The 23465-nt window shown below is 30.6% G+C and overlaps 1 protein-coding gene across 1 annotated transcript in view; it reads left to right on the plus strand.

Moving 5' to 3' along the window:
- The first annotated feature begins 5080 nt into the window (after nucleotides 1-5080).
- The window catches only part of DCX-EMAP (Doublecortin-domain-containing echinoderm-microtubule-associated protein), a 54608-nt gene continuing 36223 nt past the window's right edge, over nucleotides 5081-23465 (plus strand). The window contains exons 1-3 of the mRNA XM_088259102.1: nucleotides 5081-5089; nucleotides 8317-8651; nucleotides 12525-12702. Of these exons, the coding sequence (XP_088115228.1) occupies nucleotides 5081-5089; nucleotides 8317-8651; nucleotides 12525-12702 (522 nt within the window). The remainder of the gene's footprint in view (nucleotides 5090-8316; nucleotides 8652-12524; nucleotides 12703-23465) is intronic.

The raw sequence follows: 23465 nt of genomic DNA on the forward strand, positions 1-23465 counted from the left end.
GCACTGCATCATGTAAACAATGTTATCTTAATCGTTAACACATGAAGGAAAGGTTATCGGCCCTCCGCTTCAGATACCAGTCCAGGATAATATTGAATAAATATTAGAGTGAAACAATTACTTATATTCTCGTTATGAGAGATTCCACAGTAGTGTAAATTTAAATGTAAAATACAGTAAAACTTCAAATATAAAACTTGAAGTTGAATAAATCATTAGTATTTTTATATGATACAACATTTATTTATGCCATGACCATTAAGTAGAAAATAATAAATTGAGTGATTTAAAAGCATTTATATTGAATGCGAAGTTGTACGAGTATGACGTGGTTTCGTAAAGTCGACAAAGAAATAATATACAAACCTTATCATGCAACGATTGTGAGGTCATAAAATGACGTATAAATCACGTGTCACACAGTTCACACTGAAATCATAAAAAACATGCTTTATAAAATATATCTCAAGTAACAAATTTGAGATATTTTGCATAAAAAATGCGAATACTAAAGCTAAAATTTTATCATTAAAATGTAACTTTGTATTAAAATCACTATAATATAAAATCACTAGATTATAATGATTTCAAAACAAAGTTACATTTTAATTATAATATGGAAAATCAAATACATAGTTAGTTAGTTAGTCAAATATAAATTATATACCAAAATTTAATTTTTATTATTGTTAACTAAGAAGTTAAAAACAAAGTAATTTCATAAATTTCAAAAATAGTAAAAACTAGCTAGATAGAAATATATATAAACGACTACTATCTGTGCCGAATCTAGAATTGTTTTGCGCCTTGGCATCGATTCCATACGAAAGTAAACGTTTTCACTATGCAAAGAAGATTACTAAAATTTTAATTCTGGCTTTTATTTCTAATAAATTTTCCTTTTTAAAACCGGTTGTCGAACCTTGTAAGATAAAATTACCTATTGAATAATAAAGAAAATAATTTAGATTTTTTACCAAATGGAAGGAAAGCTGATGTTATCTATAGTACGCATTTAAAACGTTATCTATCATATGGAATCGATACCGTAGTACATAAAATATTCATGACGTTCTCCACGTCTTCTCAACCCACAAAAAATCACTATCTCCCTTCAATCACAAACGGATATATAAGACTCAAACTTTTAAACAGTATCAGTAGTCTGTTTTTTGGTTGGAAGATATTGCTTCTAAGCAATAAGCCCGCCAATGTACACGTATCCTGTACAAGAAGTTTAAATAAATGAATAAGTTTTAAAGCATGTTAAAATATCAATTAAGTACTTTTATTTTTATTTGCCACCGTACAAATAGATATTTCAATTTGATCAACTGCGGGATACACATACATACATATATAACAGCAAAATGTGGATACTAAAACAGATTCTAGAAGATGAAAAAGAAAGAAAAATATGTAAACATGAATAAACGTTTTATGTCTTCGTGGAATTTTGTTAAATTTAGATATATATTTAAAAAAATCAGTAGAAGTTAAATATTGTACAATGATGTGATGTTTGTTAGTGTGCAATTTTTCACCCTTGACCCGATAAGAAAGACTTGTATAAAAGAGATCATAAAGTGAATTGCATGCAGTTATATAAAATGACTTCGCCAAGTAAAGCTCGCTTCCGGTTCTACGAAGTAGTTGGCATAACGTCGTGGACACTGTAGGCTTATACGGAAGGAACTAGGAAGTAAGAGGGTTATCACAATACTAACTTATTTGTATTTAATTTTAATTAAGGATTTTTTTTATTTGCGTTTGTTGTACAAAAGATATTTGTTTTTCATCCATGATAATGGAAAGAAGAAATTTATTTTTTATTTTCTATTCATTAAACTATCTTTATAAATTAAAAACAGTAAAAACGTGTAGATTATTTGCATTGATATTTTCTTAATTACATTCGTAAAATATTTCTAAAAAATTACGCGAGAAAAACTACAGAAAATGTAATAATTTTTATTGTACTAAAAAAATACGGCCGACTTATTATGATCCACTGCTTGTTCAAACCGGAATAAACTATTATTTAAATTTAAAAAATGTAAACAGCATTTAATTAGTTTAAAAAATATGGCGAAAATTTAGAGGTACATCGTGACAAAAATACACATTAAAATATTGATAATAGCCATAAATACCGTTTATATTTCACAAATAGAAAATTGCTGATAAAAGGGTTTCAAATAGTAATTAACTTTGTATATTCCCTTACGGCTAAAGTATATTAAGCATGTAAAAACCTTATTTGTTTAGGTTAACGAAATCTTATTGTAGTATTTCATTAATTCATTTTAATTTATTCCGATTGTCAAAATAGGTTGACAGCCCTACTTAGCTTCTCTGCGGGTAAGAAAAAACAGTGGCTACTTACCCCACCCATAAAAAGGCCGTTGGGTGTGAGTCATATTGAGTTTTGCTCTACAAGTCAACAGAAGCCAGTGACGTAACTCCGCAAACTTTTTACTCCAGGCCCCTTTCTGAGAAGCAATTAAATGTGTATTAATGATCTCACTGCGGATTCTGATTTACTTGTCATAGCAGTTTTCCAAACACTAATAACAAATTTTTAGAAAACGTTTGATTTACATTTTTGTTCCTTAATTTTCATTGGAATAATAATTTTCGTCAGATGATACTTTAAAAATTTCGTTGAGTAAAATATTAAACGCGTTTTTAAAAATATTTTTATGATATTTTGTAATTGATATGACTAATAATAATAATTGATTCGCATTTTATGTTTTTGAGTTAGATATTTCTACGGTTATTTTTTCTTCTTTGTGAATCTTTGTTCGTTATATGGTATTTTCTGATAATTTTATGCACATACATATTTATTTCTCCATTTTCTATCTAAGTGTATTGCATTTGTATAAGCAATTCGGTTCAAAATGATCTACTTCGTTTCTACCCATCTCTATTTTATAATTTTTTTATCTCTTTTATTAACAGTTCCGTTATTTGATGATTATAATGTTATAAACTAACAGATTAATCCGTTTAAACATGTCTAGAAAAAACAAATTGAACATCCCAATTCACTAGTAATGAAAGTATTCTGACAATGGATTTTGGCCTTTGGAGTTTTTTGTTTCGTGCACTAAGTTATAAAGGTGAATTTGATACATTTTGTAATGAGGTAATAAATTTATTTAGTTTAAGTCCAGAAAAAGGCTTCCATTACAACACTTAAAGCTTTTATTGTAATATTAATAACAATTGAACAAGATGGCGAGTACAAAACATTCACACAAATAAGGTATCTGAAATGGGAGCCTGAAACGAGTGAATTTATTTCACGCGCACCATGATTGAATGAAGCCTGTTTTGGCGGACCACTTGTAAAGCAGGTCATATGTTATTGGAAAAATAAAGTTTAAACATTTATTTGTTCGTGCTGGATTTGGTGCTCAAACAGAAGTACGTAATCGAAGTATGTCACATTAAAGTTTTATTAAAGGCAACTTTGTTAGGTAATTTCATTTATAAATCACTCATTTAATAATTATTTCATTTAACGCCAGTAATATAAATTTCCTGTGTTTTGATTTCCGTATTTCAGTTCGTAAGCTGTTTTTGCTAATTAGGTACCCACCTATTTTTGGTCTGATAGATTTTTAGGCGTCCTCGATTCAAAATTCAATATGTATCGTATCAACAAGTCTCACAGATTTATGAAAATTTGTACAGGCATTAAAATGAACTCCATTATAATCATCTATCAATATTGCGTTCATACTATTTATTAACAATATGGCGCTTCATATATCTAGTAAGTTTATTTATGTTAGAGTGGTCAAGAGAAACAAAACAAACTAAAATATGTAAAATAATATTTTAGATACGATTTCAATCTTTTAATTTGAAATCAATTTCAGTCTCGATTTTACTTCGCAAACACACAAAAATATTGTCAATATTTATAGTAAAATAATTGTCCTGAAATTTTGAAACTTTTCTAAAAAATAACTGCAGAAAAAATGAAGATATTGAAATTTACAAAAAGTTTATGGAAATTTTATTCAAGTATTTAATTATTATGCAGTAGTTTAAATAAAATTAAAAAAAATTAATGCGTTATTACGTACATATTCTTCATATTATTATGAAAAGGAAAATGAAATATTAAAATCATTTTGATACTAAACAGTTAATGCTGTTAATGAATACAAATGTTTTTTTTTTTGTTTTAACGTATTTGAATGGGTTTATGTAAATAAACAAGAATCATTAATATCGGTTTCGAAGCTAACCGCTTTTTTTCAAGACTGATTTATACTATTGATAAAAATTGTTAATAAAATCAATAAATTGTGATTAATCAGAAGGTCAATGGCGCGTAACGGAGCTTAAGATTAAATATTAAAATAAATCAAGTTTATCGGGGGGATCGATGTATAAAAATTGGTGGTTTCAGTTGATTTATTTGGCCAATTTCCTAATATATTGATAAATAGTAATATGCGTAGCTAGGTGTTGATTGATTTGTTAAAAAAATATTAGCAAGTTGGTTAATCTCATTTAAGTAGGTTGGAGGCGTTTCGGCATGTTTGCGGCCGGCGCCCGACCCAACCGGGCGACTAGTCACATTGGGCTCGCGAACGTCACGGCCGCTAGTCGTCACAGGACTATACACCTGAACAATCCTATCGACACTTAGTAAACAACCCGCAAGGTCTCCAAACAGTGCCTAGCCGGGGAAATTCGTTCGTCCGTCAAATCGAATCATGGCAAATCGGTATACAGCCGGACTATCTGTTTGATCAATCCCTAGATTATTATTTTCGAACGTTAGAATCAGCGTTGGCGGGAAATGGTGAATCCTCTCGCGTTTTCTTTTCGCAAACGTCAGACCTTTCAGAAAAATTTAAATTTACAATGTGATCTGTGAAGTAAATATTCAACGCTGTATACATTTCTATAAAAATTGTGATTTTTTAGTAATATAAGTGTGAATCAAGAAATTGATTGAAATAATTCAACAAACGGAGACAATTTATATAAACACTAATGTTCACATAATACTCCAAAGGTTTAAGGTTTTGGATACATCACATTACTGAAAATGGCTTTGGTAAGACACATGTCAGTTTATTAATGAATTAAATAGGTACTTACAAGTAAAATCTGCTGTTATTAATATTTGCTATTTGTAACATTAAAATTATTTAAAAAGCAATCCTTAAAATAAGTGACTACGATTAAAATATTAGAAGCTTAGTAGTCATACTTTTTATATCGTTGTTAAATTTTAAATGCGTTGTGGTATGACATTAATTTGATATGAACAAGTAATATATTTGTTATTATATGAAGTTTTTACAATGTGTTTAATTTCGTTTTACTTGTTTACAATTGTGATACTCATTAATACACTCCAAAAGCAATGATAAAAATATGGACAACAATCAATCATATTCTTAATTGTTTTTTTTTTTATAGTATAACGATATTTTTCTCTATATCCCTAATAATTCATTTAAAAAAATTAAACTAACATCCCAAAAACTAATTATTGCACATTACAATAAAATAATTCAAACATAAAAAAATGATAGGAGTATGTATGTCATAGAACCAATTATGCATAAATAGTACAGATTTCGTCAGGATTTGAAAAAAACCTTGTTTCCAATTACCTTTTCTTGCCTTCAAATATACGTGACAATATGAAAAAAAATTATGAATCTTTTTTTCAATAATGCTCAAAATAATGTGAAATAATTGAAACCACGAGAACAAATAGTCATTGTCTGCTGAAAATATAGGTAAACTATTTTGTGTGATGTGTTAGAAATGAGTTGACGATATAGCAAATTTTGTATTAAAATATTATACAAAACAATGTCAGTGCTTTCTTCACACGCTAATAGTACAATCAAAATTTGTACACCGTACAACTAAAGGGAATTTAATGTGTCTGAAAATATTCCATAAGTCTCGGTTGCGTCTATTAATTTTTGTGTAATAATATGCATAGCGTAATATTAACCCTTAACTCCTTACCGCTACCCCTCGCTGGGAGCGCCCGATGTGGGTCACGAGGTTTATAACCCCCTTGTGTATGGCCAGTGGCTAGCGACTGAAGGGGTGAGGAGTAAGGGATGGTGATCGAGACCACCACTACATCTTTCCCCCGACCAATACTAGCGCAGAGGCCCGCGTATCCCTCGGGGCCTACTTCTGGCGGAACACGACCGCACGCGCGGGCTACTTACTCAAAATATATGCCTAGACGAATGTTAACCCTTCAAACATGCAAATTTTAAGAACACACGATCAACAAATGTAAACCTTCATCTTTCTTTTTCATCTTCTTTTTCATCTTCTTCTTCAAACCCTCATCTGCACCCGATGGTGAATAGGGCACTGCATCATATAAACACAGCGCTTGATCATCTTGATCAATCTTGATCGTTACCACATGAAGGAAAGGTGATCAGCCTTTCGCTTCAGGTACCAGTCCAGGGTAATATAAAATAAATATTAGAGTGAAAAATCACCTATATTCATTTGACCCCCCCCCCTGGGAATCGAACCCGGACCTCCAGTATGGTAGCCGAGCGTGCTGACCATTACACTATGGAGGCGGGCGGAGGAAACCTTCATCTTTAGGTAGTATAAATGGTTTTAAAATTTGCAGTCTTCCTGAAAATATCTTTGATTTATTAGACAAATCGGGGAGTGCCGTCTCGAAAAATTTGACTTGGTGGTCCATAGTGTATAGTCACGAGGGACCGACAAAGAACATGAAGTTAGAAAAATAGAAATAAACAATAAGTAATAACAATTATTATATTATTCATGGTTGTTCACCCTTCAAGGGTGTTCTATACATTTAAGCATGGTTTAAAATTTCTACACAATAAAATAACTTACCTACTTATTATTTTTTATATTTTCATAAAATAAACAAAGAAGTTTGAATTTCGGTATTTTATAAATACGTCATAGGTCTATAGAGGGTTAAGAAAAATTTGTGTCATGAATTGTTCGATTTCAAATATCAAAAAAAATCAGTCCTCGAAGAAATAAAATAGAGTAAAGAATCTTGTAGTGTGAATATTTATTTATTTACTTTAGGAGTCGTAACTTTTAACCACGCGATACCTGCTTCGCTAAAGATGTAAATTTTCACTTTTATAAGAAACAACGCGCATGCTTAAGACTATAATAGGAATGCAAAGTATAAACGTGACGAAAGTTTAGAAAAAAAGGTAATTTATTGTGCACATGTGCGTGATAATGTTTTATTTTTTTGGCACAACCTGTATTACGAACCATTAGTACGTTTTCCACGACTTTAGTACATGCTGACCAATGATTTAATAAGAACCGATTAATAGGCAAATGGTAAATACACAAATATACACGGTTAAATGTATAATTAATAATGGTTATTATATAGAACGAAGGATAGTTATTATATTATGGTTGGTAAAAGAAAATTGGCAAAACAGGTAATTCCAAAATTTATAAAAAGAGCAGAAAATTAATACTGAGACCTTGAAACCACAGATATCTACAGCGGGATTTGTATGGCAAAATGTTTCTCTCGCTTGAAAAATAACATGTTTAAACAAAGTTTGCTAATATGGTTTCAAATCATGGGTAAAATTGTGAATGTTACACAATTAAAAGTTGCTATATTCAATTCAAACGTAAACTTCCCAACGACATGTTGAAAGCTTTGTAAATACCCATACTTACTTATTACTGTATCAGTAGCATTTCCATAAATATCTAAAAAAATCCAGCATTTGTGCATAATTTTATTGACATTCTCAAAATATTGCAAAACAATAACTTAAAAATCGGGTAGTTCCTATACTAATATATATAAACATAATTTTTTGTTTAAAAATAAAAGGGCTATTAATAAAATTTTTAATTTTTAATGATAGATAAAGGAACTGAAATTTGGTATTGAAAATGTGATACACTGAACTGTCAGATTAGTATAATAAAGATTGTCAGTTATAAGTAGAATGATCAATTAACGGTGAAGGGATATGAATTATTTGAATGTATAAAACTGCGAAAGGTTAGTCGCATGGTTAATGATAATATTTTTTGTATACAGGTAACAACTGAAGTTTCGGCTACAACTTAAGCATTAATTGTAAAATTTGGCTGCATTGTGTGTAGTTGATGTTATAAGAGCGCCATCTTCGAGTGAATATTCGAAACTCAAATTTAACACGTGGAAAACTCGAGTGACCACCCCTACTAGCGCCATCTGTTTTCCCATGTCTCGAAGCGATTTCCCCGCAGAGCTTTTGACCGCGGCCGCTGTTTCAGGTGGCGTCTCGCGCGCCGTCCCGCCTCAGCGAGGAGAGCCCCTCACCCAGCGGGGAGGGCGGCGCGGGGGCGGCGGGCGGCGCGGAGCCCGGCTCGCCCGGGCCCAGTGGCGGCCGCGAGCCCGCGGAGCCCAGTCCGCCCGACACGGAGGAGGACGAGGAGCCCGCGCCCGCCGGGGGCTGGCGCGCCTCCCGCCCCGCGAGCCCCGCGCCCGCGCCGCCGGCCCCGCCGCCCGCCGAGCCCTCCAGCCGCTACGCCAACCTGTCCTTCTGGAGAGCGCGGAAGGTTACCTTCTACAAGAATGGAGACCCCTTCTTTCCCGGGGTGGAATTTAGGTTAGAATTTTTCAATCGCCATCTCAGATAATAAACATACCTTCAAAACATTTTTGAAATATTTATTTAAATTGCATTCCTCAGGTACCTACCTATCCGCCTCCATTGCGGTTATGCTTTTTCCTACCATGATTGGAGTATTCAATTCCCGAATGGGTATTTTTTTTAAAATCGCTCGACCCGTAAATGAATCACAGGAGTTATCACCTTGCCATCATATAATTAACGAACATGTCAACACTATATCAACCCTATGTTGTGGCCCTTCTTTGTTGACATTGAAGTCGGATAAAGATTTACAAAAAATCATGTCAAAAAGTTCATATCATTGACTAATAATAACCGATATTTATTATCAAATTATACTGTTTATAAATATATATTGCCAGGTAAGGACCGTAGGTGTTTTCTAAGAGGGTTAGTAGCCTTAATGCACGATAATATTAATTTTCATTTTAATATATTACGCTTTTGTTATACAGGCAATTAAACGCCCTAATTAACCTTTCCTACCAAATAACAGCTCTTAAAAAAGGAGAAATGGAGTGTTATTTTCACCCCATTAAAACGCAACATTCCCATAAAAAACTTTAAAAACATACTGTACTACAGTGCATATTAAATTATTATAGTATTATCTAATTGACCGAATTGGTTTAGATACGCCGATATAATGACCAATAGGAGAGGCGTACGTTACTGAAATTATTTGAAGCGTTTCCTATTCGTTGTTTGATGCCATTGATGTTTATGTATCGACTGCCACTTGTTGATTGTGACAATACGTGTCGATGTCGAATAAAAACAAACAGTAGTCGATGTCTATGGGTAGGTAACATATAAGCCCTTTATACTTAAACATTAATCAATATCGGGACGTGTTTGTTTTTATTTTGACTTCATAAAACTATTTTATAATCAAATAATCAGAGTTTAATAGTAGTTTTATTGTTAATATTCAGAATTATTTAAACCGTAAATGATAAAATAAAAATATATAAAAAGTAAAACAAACCAAAATAGCATATTGCTTTATTTAGTGTGAAAACTCTAAATTGGGTTTTGTTACATTATTTTAATAACAAACAAAAAATATTTCTTGTGCGATTAACACTGTACGGTACAAGGGATATTTGTAAAGAATATATAGATAAATTTGACGTTTCTGAATGGTATAAATTATATTTAAACATCTCGCATAAGGCAAATGGCAAAAATATTTTTTCATTAACATAAAAATAAACAAACAAAAATGTTACCAAATTTCTCAAATTGAAACGTTATGATTATAAACCATTTTTATACTCATAATCATTACAACTTTACGATTTTATCCTTGTATTATTGAAAACTGTCCCACCGCATTCCCAGATCTGATACAGAAGTATCTGATCTGATACAGGATTTCCGACAGACCTTCTGTTTCAAAGCAATTTATCATTTTATGAACTCAGTTGCCAAATTTATCTTCCAGCCCTTATCCGCACCCAATGGTGCATAGGGCACTGCATCGTATTGACGCAGTGTTATCTTGATCGTTGCTTACATGAAGGCAAGGCTATTACTCCTGCGCTTCGGAGACCAGTCCAAGTATTAAATCACTAATATTTATTTAAAACTTACAGAAAATGTAAAACTAAATTGTATCCCGATTTTACTGCTAATTTACATTTTCAAGCTTTCAATATCCCTGTAACTGCCAATCTAAATAAATACAAGTTTGTAAAACCACCTCCAAATTTTCTAGAAATTCCCCGGTGTAGGCAGTGAAAGGGATTGGTAGTTAGTTAGTTCAGTCGGTCAGCTAGATCCGATTCCGACCCGACGCTGCACAGTGGGGTATATTAGCGATCTGGGCGGCCAAAAGTCACTTTTAAAAACATTGTCGCAGGTGTATGAAAAATATATCATCATGAAAAAGAGTATTTTGTTGATGACACGCAATAATTGTATCCCCTCCACGCACATCTCACGTATCTAATGGTCAGTCGCAAAGTTGTTGTTATTGTGAGTGCACGTGTTTCTCTTTCGCTGTTCGTTTAGTACGCAAACATTTCAGTGATTATTATTATTTTTTTGTATTACACGTATACAATTTAATGATGGATTGTGATCAAGCAGGTAAGATAGTGTATTGTACATAGATTTAAGTTGCAATAGCTAACATATTTACTAAAAAAAACTAATTTAAATAAGTGCCTTTAAATGGATTTTTCCTTCATTTTTTTTTTAAATAAAGGATATTTAGTTGTGCTTCCGAGTTTTATCCGGCTATAATTTTGATTGTATCAAATAGCTTAGCCCTCTTTCTTTATATAAATTGAAATTTTTTTTGCAGAATTTTGCTCTTTTGCAAGAAATCGCTTTTTTAAGATGAGTCAGCACAATAATGAAAACTGAACTACGTACAGTTTTTTATCTTTAAATTGTTACATTTTTATTTTAGGACCAGTAGATGTTAGAATAATGACTAGAAAACAGTTATTTATTATCATGCAGCAACAAAATGCTAATAAAATTAATGAAAAATTAGAATGCTTGCAAAAGTACCTTTTATAATTAGATAATTTTTCTGACGAGTGTGCAATGAAAATTAAAAACGGTTTTTCGCATTTCAAGTCTGAAATGAAACGAAGATAGACTAATGCACTCAGAAAGGAGGAAACTTTTTTGAAAAAAAATGAAAATTGGCTTGACGGAACTTTTACAATTCCTTGGGTAATGAATCGATCAGGACGACCATCAAAGTCGTTTGGTGAATCAAGTCAGAGAAGCAAAAGAAGGAAAACTGAAGATTTGCGCAAACATATTGAATTAGATGTGCTCACCCATGCTACTCGGTCAAAGTTAGGAGAAAGCGGGATGAGAGATGCTTCTATGGTGTTGAAAGAAATTATCTGTACACCTAAGCGTGCTACCAAATATAAGAAAGCGTATTCTCTTTGCCAGCAAAAAAATACCCGGATAACGCAATTGACTTCATCACAGGCTTTATCTACTTTTGTTGAAGCCGATCTTTCGAGAAGGCAATATGAAATAGTAAGGAGTTCTCATAAAAAATTATACCCGTGTTACAGTATCTTACAAAAAGCAAAACTCGAGTGTTACCCTGCTAAGAAAGCTTACAGAGTAACTGAAACTTGTGCCGAAGTAAACCTACAGAGTTTAATGGATCACACTACCACGCGACTATTGACACATTTAGAAGAATGTTTACAAAATTTAAATAAAAAAGAAAGAGAAACATTAGTTTAAATGTGCAAGTGGGGTTGTGATGGAGCACAACAAGCTCAATATAAACAAACGTTTTTAAATGATGCAGACTCCGATGCAAACATATTTCAGAGTTCGTTTGTGCCCCTACAACTTATTTGTTCCTTGAATAATAAGGTTATTTGGCAAAACCCAATTCTTTCTTCACCACGTTATTGTCGTCTAATAAGAATACGATTTATAAAGGAAACAAAAAAAATAACAAATGAAGAAATCGCTAATATTAAAAGCGGAAGAAGAACTGTGTCCGGACGAGGAACCATGGCCATCTTTCTCGGACAAATATTTTTTAAATTATTTACTACGATTTGCATTTATTAAAAAAAAAAAAAATTTTTTTTACTGATAAGTAAAAAATATCTCCATATAATACAATGAATTAGTCAAAAGGCATATTTGGAATCGATTAAGAACGAAAAATAATATTGGCCGCCCAGATCGCCAATATACCCCACTGTGCGCTGGCCGGTACACAAACGCCTCCACAACCGCGTTCAGCACAGCAGACAGGCACGGAAAAGTGCAAAGCCATTTGCAGAACATGCTCAATATCCTTGTTTTAAGACAAAACGTTTTATGAAATATGATTTTTGTTTTCAGGTTCCGTCCGGGCAGAGATCTCAGTACGATGGGGGCCCTCTTGGACCGCCTGTCAGCGCGCATGGAGCTGCCCCGAGGGGCACGGTACGTCTTCTCATTGGACGGGGACCGCAAGATCAGGCTCGAGGAATTGGAGGACGGGGCGTCATACGTGGTCTCGTCATACAAGGCTTTCAAGGTAGGGGAATGATAATTAAGTAATTTTGTAAATGGTACACTGTAGAGAGAAAAGGTAGGTACCAACTCTTATCTACAATGCGAACAGAAGATTACAAAAAACCAATAAGATGTCGTTAAATAAGTATTAAGCGTGTAAGTACATACCTAGTTTATAAGTAAACGCACATCCTATGTAAATTCACAAGTAAAATTATAGAACTAAAATCATACACCTAAGTATAATAACTTCACTGCTAACTAAGAATCACTGAACTATATAAACTCATGCCCCTAGCGATGTAGCGAGTGTTTTTGGCTAGTATTTTCACTCATGAATTACGTGAAATTATAGTAACATTAAACATAAATAGTAAATCCACTCACGAGTAGGCATAGGTTATAAACTTTAAAAAGTTGAAGCCTTAGTAAGGTCACAATAAGCTGTGTTGCATAAGCCGTAGCTAGATTTCAGAGTCACTTGGACGTGAGGTAATTTAAAAAAAGATATTGTTCATTTATTGAAGGTGTTTATTTTGCCTTAAATAGGAAAAGCAAAAAGCTCCTTGTACTAAAATTCATAGTTATTACACAATTTTACTAATGTAAAATGAGCATACTTCAATAAACGTATCTAAAAAAATAATGGAAGGATCCAGTGTAGCATTTTTTAAAACCAAAACTGATTTGGAACTGACTTTCCAAAATTTTACAAATCTTGTAGAGGTTTTATTTGGTTTCGACGATAATCATCCTATATATAAGTTTGAAAAAGTCTCCCCTGGGAATCGAACTTAGGACCTCATGTACGGTAGCCTAACGTACTAACTGCCACACTACAAAGGTGAACAATCCTAAAACTTACAAAAATGAAATAAAGAGAAATCAATCAACAAATAATGAAGAATAAATATAACAATTTATCAGAATTGTTTTGGTCAAAATATAACATTAAAAATGGACGACAAAACTACAATTATTAGCTTAACTAGCTTTACGTCTTACATTTTTTTGTTGTTATATTTGAGATTATTCGACGAAGAAAGAGAACAAATTTGATGGAATAATTATACACACAGCCACTTTTCGCGAATCTGTAATCAGTTCTTTTCAGGCCACCATCAGGTACAAAAATTTAAATAGCACCTTCCTTAAATCCACTCGTTAAAATTAAAAGCGTTAAGTTTATTCTTACAGGAGTCACGAAATAATGTTATGTTTCGTTTTCTAATATCTTAACGGATACATAAATAATTAAATGTATGCATGTTTTTTCATAATAAAAAATTCGGGTAATTTAGTCATTTATTAAAAGTGTAAAATATACTAAGAAGTGTGTCAAAGTAATTTCTTTCCACATTAGTATTCTAAATTTTAACTCCATCGTATCATTTTCTGGAAAATTTATTCGTTAAGTGTTGATAATTTTCATTTTCATGGTAATATTAATATTATTTATTGCATGGTTTACATGTTTTTTTTTTTTTTAAATTCTTATAACCATGTAAGATTATTTTATCGTATCCGTTATGCACTAACATATAAATATACTGTTAAAAAAATCTATTAGAATAATGCATTCACTCCCAAATAATAAAACTAAAGGGAGAAAAAAAACCTTTACTCCTACAGATAAAAAAAAATTAAGACATTAGAATGCTAAAAAATAAATTTAATAAATTATGTATATGCATGTTAATCTAAGAAAAAAAAACTCAAAAATTTTATGATAAAAATAAGTTATATTGCCAAGAAACATAAATAATAAGTGTAAATCCCTCTCCAAGCAAAAGAGCTAAGTATCTTTATTGGAGAAAACTGAATTATAAATTTAAAGATTGTAAAAGTAGAAATATCTTTATAATGAATTAAAATTATAAAAAAACTTTTGTAACCATAAATTAAAATAAACATGCATAAGAAATCTTATTTTTTATTAGATTTTTTATTAGATTTTTTATTATTGGAATAATAGTGTTTTATTTGGTAATCAAATATTACAATTGAACTTACAATTTAAATTATTTGTTTGGTGTCTGCAAGTAAAAGAAAATCATTTAATGTATTTAGTACAATAAATTTAATATGTACTTATATAATTCTTAATCGTTCACTCTCGCTAGAGTAGTCGCGATAAAATATTATTTGGCCTTGCGGAACGTTGAACAATTTTTACCACCAGTCAGGCTGCTAGGATTATCTTACGCATTCATCTGAAGCAGAACCGATCCTTATAGTAATGTGTTTTTAAACATGTTACTTACTTAAAGTAATGTGTTATTAAACATGTTACTTTCATGTTCTTATTCATATTTGTGAAGCCCATGTGAAGCCTATGGACTAGTCTACAAACTGCCTCCAGACTCTTCTGTCAGCTGTCTTGCATCCTCCCAACTCGGGTCTATGTCCTGAAGTTCAGACGATAACTGCCGATGGATTGTCAGCAGTAGCTTACTTCCTAAGCTGTCCTGAGCAGGGAACTTTATGTCTCGTAAAAGAGCCAAACTTGATGGCGGCTCTCGGGAGGTATGCAAAGTAGATACATGGTCCAGACAAGTAAATTGGATTATTTGACAAATTTTTGACCATGGGTTGCTGTATTTCCTCATTACTCACGAAGACAAACCATTATTTTTATTTTGTTATTATGTTATATCATATTTTATTTATTGTTTCGGCATTAACTTTGTGGTAAGACATGTTACAATAATTAAAGAAAACACTTCGTTTTTTACCACTTGAGTTTAATTATAGACTACATGTTTCAGAAGCTAAACTTCCATCATTCAGGTCTGTATAATAACTAAAATATAAAATATAAAATTGTTCTATAAATAAGGATAGGGGGAAAAGTAAGGGGAAGGGGTTAGTCAAGGAACGGAGTTTGAAAACAAAGGAAAAATTGAAAGCAATGGCGAAGAATTTTGAAACAATATATTATTTAATAAATTATTATTAGAATTCAGGTTTTTTTGTATTTCTAAATTTTCAAGATAATTCATAATTTGGCCTTTATATGGAACAAGGTGTAATAATTTTAATTTATGGGAGTGAAATGAGTGATTAGTATCTATTATATGATTTGCAAATTCCGAAAAATAATTACTAACAAGACCGCTTTGATGTTCTTTAATTCTAATCTTTAAATTTCTCGCAGTTTGGCCAATATATTTTCTATCACAATCTCCACACGAAATTTCATAAACACCACTTTTTTGTAATAAATCAATTTTAGATTTTGAGTTATCGAGGATTTTATGTAAATTATTATTTGTATAATATGCAGGTTGGATATGGGAGGGTAAGATTTTCGAAATATTTTTAGTTATTGAACCCGTATATAAAATTTTTCGCCAAGATTTATTTTTTATTGAATCATTATTAGGTGCTGAATATATGTATTTTTTGGTAAAATTATTTTTAATTTTATTTTTTAACATTTTATCTATCTAATAGCGCGCTAATAGATAAAATGTTAAAAAATAAAATTAAAAATAATTTTACCAAAAAATACATATATTCAGCACCTAATAATGATTCAATAAAAAATAAATCTTGGCGAAAAATTTTATATACGGGTTCAATAACTAAAAATATTTCGAAAATCTTACCCTCCCATATCCAACCTGCATATTATACAAATAATAATTTACATAAAATCCTCGATAACTCAAAATCTAAAATTGATTTATTACAAAAAAGTGGTGTTTATGAAATTTCGTGTGGAGATTGTGATAGAAAATATATTGGCCAAACTGCGAGAAATTTAAAGATTAGAATTAAAGAACATCAAAGCGGTCTTGTTAGTAATTATTTTTCGGAATTTGCAAATCATATAATAGATACTAATCACTCATTTCACTCCCATAAATTAAAATTATTACACCTTGTTCCATATAAAGGCCAAATTATGAATTATCTTGAAAATTTAGAAATACAAAAAAACCTGAATTCTAATAATAATTTATTAAATAATATATTGTTTCAAAATTCTTCGCCATTGCTTTCAATTTTTCCTTTGTTTTCAAACTCCGTTCCTTGACTAACCCCTTCCCCTTACTTTCCCCCTATCCTTATTTATAGAACAATTTTATATTTTATATTTTAGTTATTATACAGACCTGAATGATGGAAGTTTAGCTTCTGAAACATGTAGTCTATAATTAAACTCAAGTGGTAAAAAACGAAGTGTTTTCTTTAATTATGTTATATCATGTAGATATTATGGCATGTAGAATGGGGCTTTAATTTTTGTATATTTATGTTAACGGTTACCTGAAACGTGAAACTGATAACGTGATTTACGAAGATAACAATACATATACTTACCTATCGTATACATCAATACGTATGGATAACGGAAGCAAAGAAAGGGAATGATAAATTAATGCGTTAAAAATTAGCATGATACGTTATATGTGTAAAATTGCGATTGCAATAATTTTAAAAATATCCAAAGCAGCACGTAATATTAAATGATTTATTTTTACAAAGAAAATATTGTCCAAAATGCTTAAATCGTGAATCTGTAATAATATTATCATTAGACCTTGAGGTTCGAAGTTTATAATTAACACTTCAATTCGTTACAAAAACAGATAGGTACATGTTACATTCATATAAATAAAATCTTTAATTTATACCTTGTATTTGAACAAAAACCTATGTATTTTATAATTTTGGGTTAATTTATGACATTGTTGATCAGACTGGAAATGCAGATATAGTTATATAAGCATTGGTTCGAGACGGGTTGTGGTCCCGTTGTTAGGTGTTTTGAATTCAGTGTTTCTAGATTTGAGATCTTTCAATGTTTCTACGTTAACTTGATTCCTATTTTTATTAACGAGCCGTTTTAACTTACAAAAAGATTATGAAATTTTAACATTCGTGTATATAATAAGAACATACTATTTTTTTTTATTTGAAAAAAAAACGATATTTTGCTTATTTTCCAAAAATTTTGTTTTAAAATAATGTGTTAAATGAGGTTTGGAGCAAATCGGATTTTCGAGGTGTAATGAACCAAAATTATTACATATGGTTTATCAAGATCATGTTAATTAGACACACTTCTTATACCACCAACATGTTAATTTTCTTATCAAAATATGCTACATTATAATTTAAGGTCTTTATTTTCAGACTTTATAAAGGATGTTTATATATGTTAAATAGCGTTTAAATATGGGAAATTTATCGGATCACGTTTGTAGCTAGGAATTAGAAGATGACCCAGTTTAATATATAAAGGCTAAAAATTAAAATTTCATCAAAATTCGGTTACAAACCGTCGCATTATTTTTCCATATCGCTGCAAAGCTTCTCGATGGGAACTCACTCGTTAAATACAAAATTCATTTATGTTAATTCATTCCATATCGTGTATCGGCGCAGAAAATACATGCATGAAATAACAATTTCTCCCCAAGTATGTCCGTATTTTCTTTTAATTCTTTCGGCGGGATTCTAAGGGGGTCAAACCCCTCGCTGACTCGAGGAAGTAGTATTTAATTAGATTGTTGTTCATTTTTTAAAGGGTAAAATCGCCACTACAATGTATAATGTACTTAATTTTGGGAAATAAAATTTCTTCGTATTATTTTTTATGACTTTTTACAAAAAAAGATATTAAAATTTGAAAGTGTATTTAATAATTGTGAAAAAATATTTAAGAATAGATTAATGCCGTAAGCAAATAAGTAGGTATCAAAATTCAATAAATAGGTTTTTTCCTTGTCCAGTCATTAAATTTTTGACAACGTCGTTAATAACTTCTCGACTTTTCACTTTGATAAAAATTTAATGCAATCATAAAGGGTGTGAATGACACGGAATAATAAATCAAAATTACCGTTTACAATTTAATTAATTTCTACGTACAAAGCACAAACAGTTACGTTATGAAGCTACATTAAATTTAGCTGAAAATTAATTTTATCTTAAACTGCCTATTTCTAGACTTGATGACTCCTGTTAAGTCAGAACATCGGCAAGATAAGGGAAGATCTCAGGTTCGAGTACCTAAGTAGTTTTTTTTAGAGATACTTATTTATATTGTAGCAAGTATTTCCTTTTGATAAAAAATGTTAATAAAAGTATATGCATTAATTTTGTAACAAAATTATATCGTTGTTTAAAAAATAAATATCTAAGTGAAAATAACACAAAAGAATAGTCTATAAATATATATATATATATATATATATATATATATATATATATATATATATATATATATATATATATATATATATATATATATATATATATATATATATATATATATATATATATAAATATATATATATATATATATATAAATATATATATATATATATATATATATATATATATATATATATATATATATATATATATATATATATATATATATATATAAATATATGTATAGGTCCACGTAATGCTTTTTTGTTGGCTATCTCTCCTCTTTAATATTATACAGTGGTGCATAGGGCACTGCGATAATTTGATGCCATATTTTCATATTAAAACAGGGAGACGAAAATCATTTTTATATTCTAATTCAAAGTTTTCACCTTGTTTCTACCGGGATTCGAACCTAAGCACTTGATGCACGGCAGACAAACATCTTAACTGTAACATCTCGACGGTGTACAAAAAGCTTATCAGATAAGAAAAAACATTTAATTATTATTATTTACATATTTCCCGTATAATTGCAATCATTTTTAACCAATTACTCTCGGTTACTCAGCGCCTGCGCCTTGAGAATTGGCAATATTCACTGCACTGAAAATTCCCGCGAATCAATTGTCTTCGCAATTCCCGAAGCTTTTGTTTTCGTCTGAAATTTTTTTAATTTCACAACATAAACCGTTATTTTAAAACGAATTGAATTCCTTGGGATTTAGAAAAATCCACATATATCTTTAAATCCTCAATTTCATAAAATCGACAACAAATTTTAATTTTAAATAAGTATATATCTAACCTTTTTAACATTATTTTTATTTAAACAAAAAAAAAAAGTTTGTTTAAGATATTCAAATGTTTATTTTCCTTAAGGAAAATTTTAAATAATTGCCTTAAACTGTCTAAAAAGCAAATTATTAAAAATTACGTCAAAACATTGTTGTACAAAACATGGCATTAATTTTTAGGTTTTTTTCATATTTATATGAACAATGAAAATCATTTTTATTTTTTTTATCAAAATCAAAATATAAATATCGTTGTTTGTAAAAGTTCAAAAATTCAATTATCTCGATGTGAAATGTATTTAAAAGTTCGTTGAATTTAAAAATAATTCATTATTAAAACGTTTTTCATTGTTGTAAGAGAACAAAGAGTTGGTTCTACCAGAGTAGCATAAAGTGATGAAGTCACTTTCCAAACAGTCGGACAATGGCACATTTCTCAGTGGGGAGAATCACACCACCCTTTCTCACCCACCGGCGGTTGGCTGTCTCGTGTGAATTAGCATCTCGGGCAGTGGACGCGTCCGTCGCGGATCGATGAACTTCGCCCCCTCTACGAACAAAGCCCCTTACTCTGTGCGTGGTCAACTGACGGAATCTGACTTAACAAATTCATAGGATACATGTGAAAGATACCAACTTTGCGTTCTTAATACTAACACGTAATAAACAACGAATAAAGTCGGTTTTGCAATGCTGCCTTAAAAGAAAACGGCTTGAAGTTTATTTAAAAGAAACAAAATGGTTATGAAAATATCTACGGTAGATGCATAGTCGCATATATCGCTCACTCCTTTCAAGAACGTCATAAATCAAAAATCGTCAATTTTCAGTTGTGCATGTTTTCGGAATGCCCAGAAAATGTACTATATCCTAGCAAAAGCGTCATATTTTTAACTTAATATTTACCCGCTACAAGGCAGAAAGTGTCGTTTTTGCATTTTGAAGAAAAGGTATTGTTTAATTATTTTTTTAAATAAACTAAATATTTTTCAAATGTAGAAAAAACCTTCAGGTTTTACTTTAAAAGATCTGTTGCACAGTAAAAAGTTCAGTAAGTGGCTTGATATTTATTTTTAATACATTGTATTATATTTTTAAACCTTAAAAAGGTTCTCCTGAAAAATCAGGTTTTTTGATTTATGACGTTCTTGAAAGGAGTGAGCGATATATGTTAATAGATGTAGTTATGTTAAATAAAGGTTTCATGAGTCTATTTTTTTATATATTTACAACGTTTTGACTGTGTCCAAATACTTGTTCACAAATCTGGATTATCTCCAATTACAGGAGTTATTTTTCGTATTATTTTTTGACATCTCATCAAAGATGAAGAAGAATATGGAAGTCTGGTCGTCAGCCCCGTAAAAGCCCAGACTTCCATATTCTTCTTCATCTTTGATGACATGTTATTTTTTTTGTTTTTAATAATTCATCTGTATAATTTTTTGCACCCAAGGTGCATGGGGTTCGCATCTGATCTATGCAGTGTTTATTCGACAAAAGCAAGGTGATCATCCCTTTAGGTACCTGTCCAGGGTGCATAATATTAAGATGAGATTGAAAAAAAATCAGCTATTTTAGTCCTTTATGGTACTAAATGTGTCTAAAACATTGAAAGATACACTCCAATAACACCTTTCTACGTACTGATTATCTCATCATATGTACCAAAAGATTAGTGTTTAGAGTTAATTTATAAATGTATATATATTTATTTAATTAATTTGCTATCAAATAACTCACATCTACAAAAGAAGAAAGCCTTTCAATTTGATGTTAGATGAACTGCCGTTTTGTTTAGTATTTTCACAATTCGGTTGATTTAAAACATGAATGTTTTATACGATTTCTTTAATTCGACGTTTGATACCATAAAATTTAATTCTCACATAAGGGGTAATTTATCAAGCTTGATATATTAACCATTTAAAAAATCACGTTATTTGTAACATTACTTGATATTAATTCCGATGGTATCAAATTATTGTTCCCTTTAATTTTACACTTAAAACAAAGCTTATCACTGATTTCATCGGGGAATATTGTTTTAGCAAGGTTCACTATATCCGTTACTGATTTCTCATATGGCCAAATATTAATATTAACAATAAACGTTTTACTGGGTTAACGTCGTAGAGCAGCGTTTAGCCTAAAAACCTATTTTGTGGACGCTTTTCCTGACATATTGCCACCTGGCCTATTTCCTAAAGCACGCCATGTTTTCTTAAGCTTCGTGTCAACAGCAAACAGTGGTAGAATATTGACATCTAGTCTTTGTATCCTTATGATAAAAAACGGAAGCAATTTATGAAGCTACAAACCTGCGTGATAAATAATATAAAATATTAAAGATTGATTTTTTTCATAATAAAAAAGTTTCAAGTCAATCAATCAATCTATTTTTATGTAACTATTTCAAATAGAAAGAAAACTGTATTTATCAAAAGTCTATAGATACTTTAACATTAAGATCCAAACTTAAGCAAACTCATATATTATATAAAGATATTAGTCATCTTACCGGAAGTGGAAAAAAAATATCGTGACTGTAACGGTATAAAAACCGCTATTCTTTATAAAACTTAGCGCGTTATCATGTATATTTTAAATGATCCTGTCAAAAATGTAGTCGAGTTGTGGTTCCGTTTTCAGTGTCGCTCATTAAATCCCACGCTGCCACGACTTGCTGCTTATTTTTAATAATATGCCGCGTGGCCTACGATACGTTGGTATTGAAAGTTAAATACATATATGATGTAAATAAAAAAAGGAAAAACATTTTTTTATTTAACAAAAGATATTAAGATTTGCTTATCTACTGATTTAATTTTACATTTCCCAAATCAAGTCTATATTTCTTTGTTGGAGCACTGTGAAGCGTTATGCGAGTATTCTCGGCCTAATTTCACGACACCGAACTTGAAGCATTTTACTGGACAACTCCATATAATATCATCTATAATCCATTCCTTATAATTCCTCTCCTATGTGCATTAAAAATAATTATCTTTATTTAAAATGCTTTATAAATCAAGAAAGTATATAATTTGTTGAGCTACATTTTTCTTCAAGTCATTTTATTGGTTAGGGGTATCAAGGCTAGATACCCAAAGTAAGAAAATATTTTGAAAAAAAAGGAAACACTCTTTTAATTTCAGGCTTAAGTGTGAATCCAAAAAAAAATCGTAAAGTTCATAGAAAAAATGCAAAAATATTATAAATTTTTGCAACGGCAAAGAAAGCGCGATAAAAGTACAAACTATAAAATAATATTTCATTGCCAGGAAGATCTAACAACACAATATTTGTTTGCATTGTGTTTATACGTTTTTTCTCTAATTCCGAAATCATTTTTTGTTTTTTTTTTTAAATAAGCAATTCTGGGAACATAATATTTTATTCCCGTTACATTTATTTGATCTATTTTAGAGTTTAATCTCTATCTTAACATCAAATCCGCAAGGAATGCGTCATAATCAAGAAAAAATACATGTTTAATTTTTCAACTTTAATTGAACGAACATAAAAAAAAAACTTATTGAGAATATTTATTAACTATTGAAAATACTTACAAAAATGTAAAATATTATAAGACGACTTATTTGATTTTATAATAAAGGTTAACAAGTCAAATAACTACTTTCGCTTTACATTATCATCAGTCATTTTGACATCTACTTGCTAAAATTACGCAGTATTTGTAATTTCGCTGATAACATTAAAATAATGCTTTCCAATTTTTCCCCTACTGCTTAAATACGACACTTAGATATTTCTTTATTACGTAAGCACTCAATATGAAATCGTTACCACTTTAATG

The sequence above is a fragment of the Brachycentrus maculatus genome, unplaced genomic scaffold, assembly GCF_059751285.1.
Source record: "Brachycentrus maculatus isolate JH-2025_06_01 unplaced genomic scaffold, ASM5975128v1 h1tg000110l, whole genome shotgun sequence".
NCBI classification, from domain to species: domain Eukaryota; kingdom Metazoa; phylum Arthropoda; class Insecta; order Trichoptera; family Brachycentridae; genus Brachycentrus; species Brachycentrus maculatus.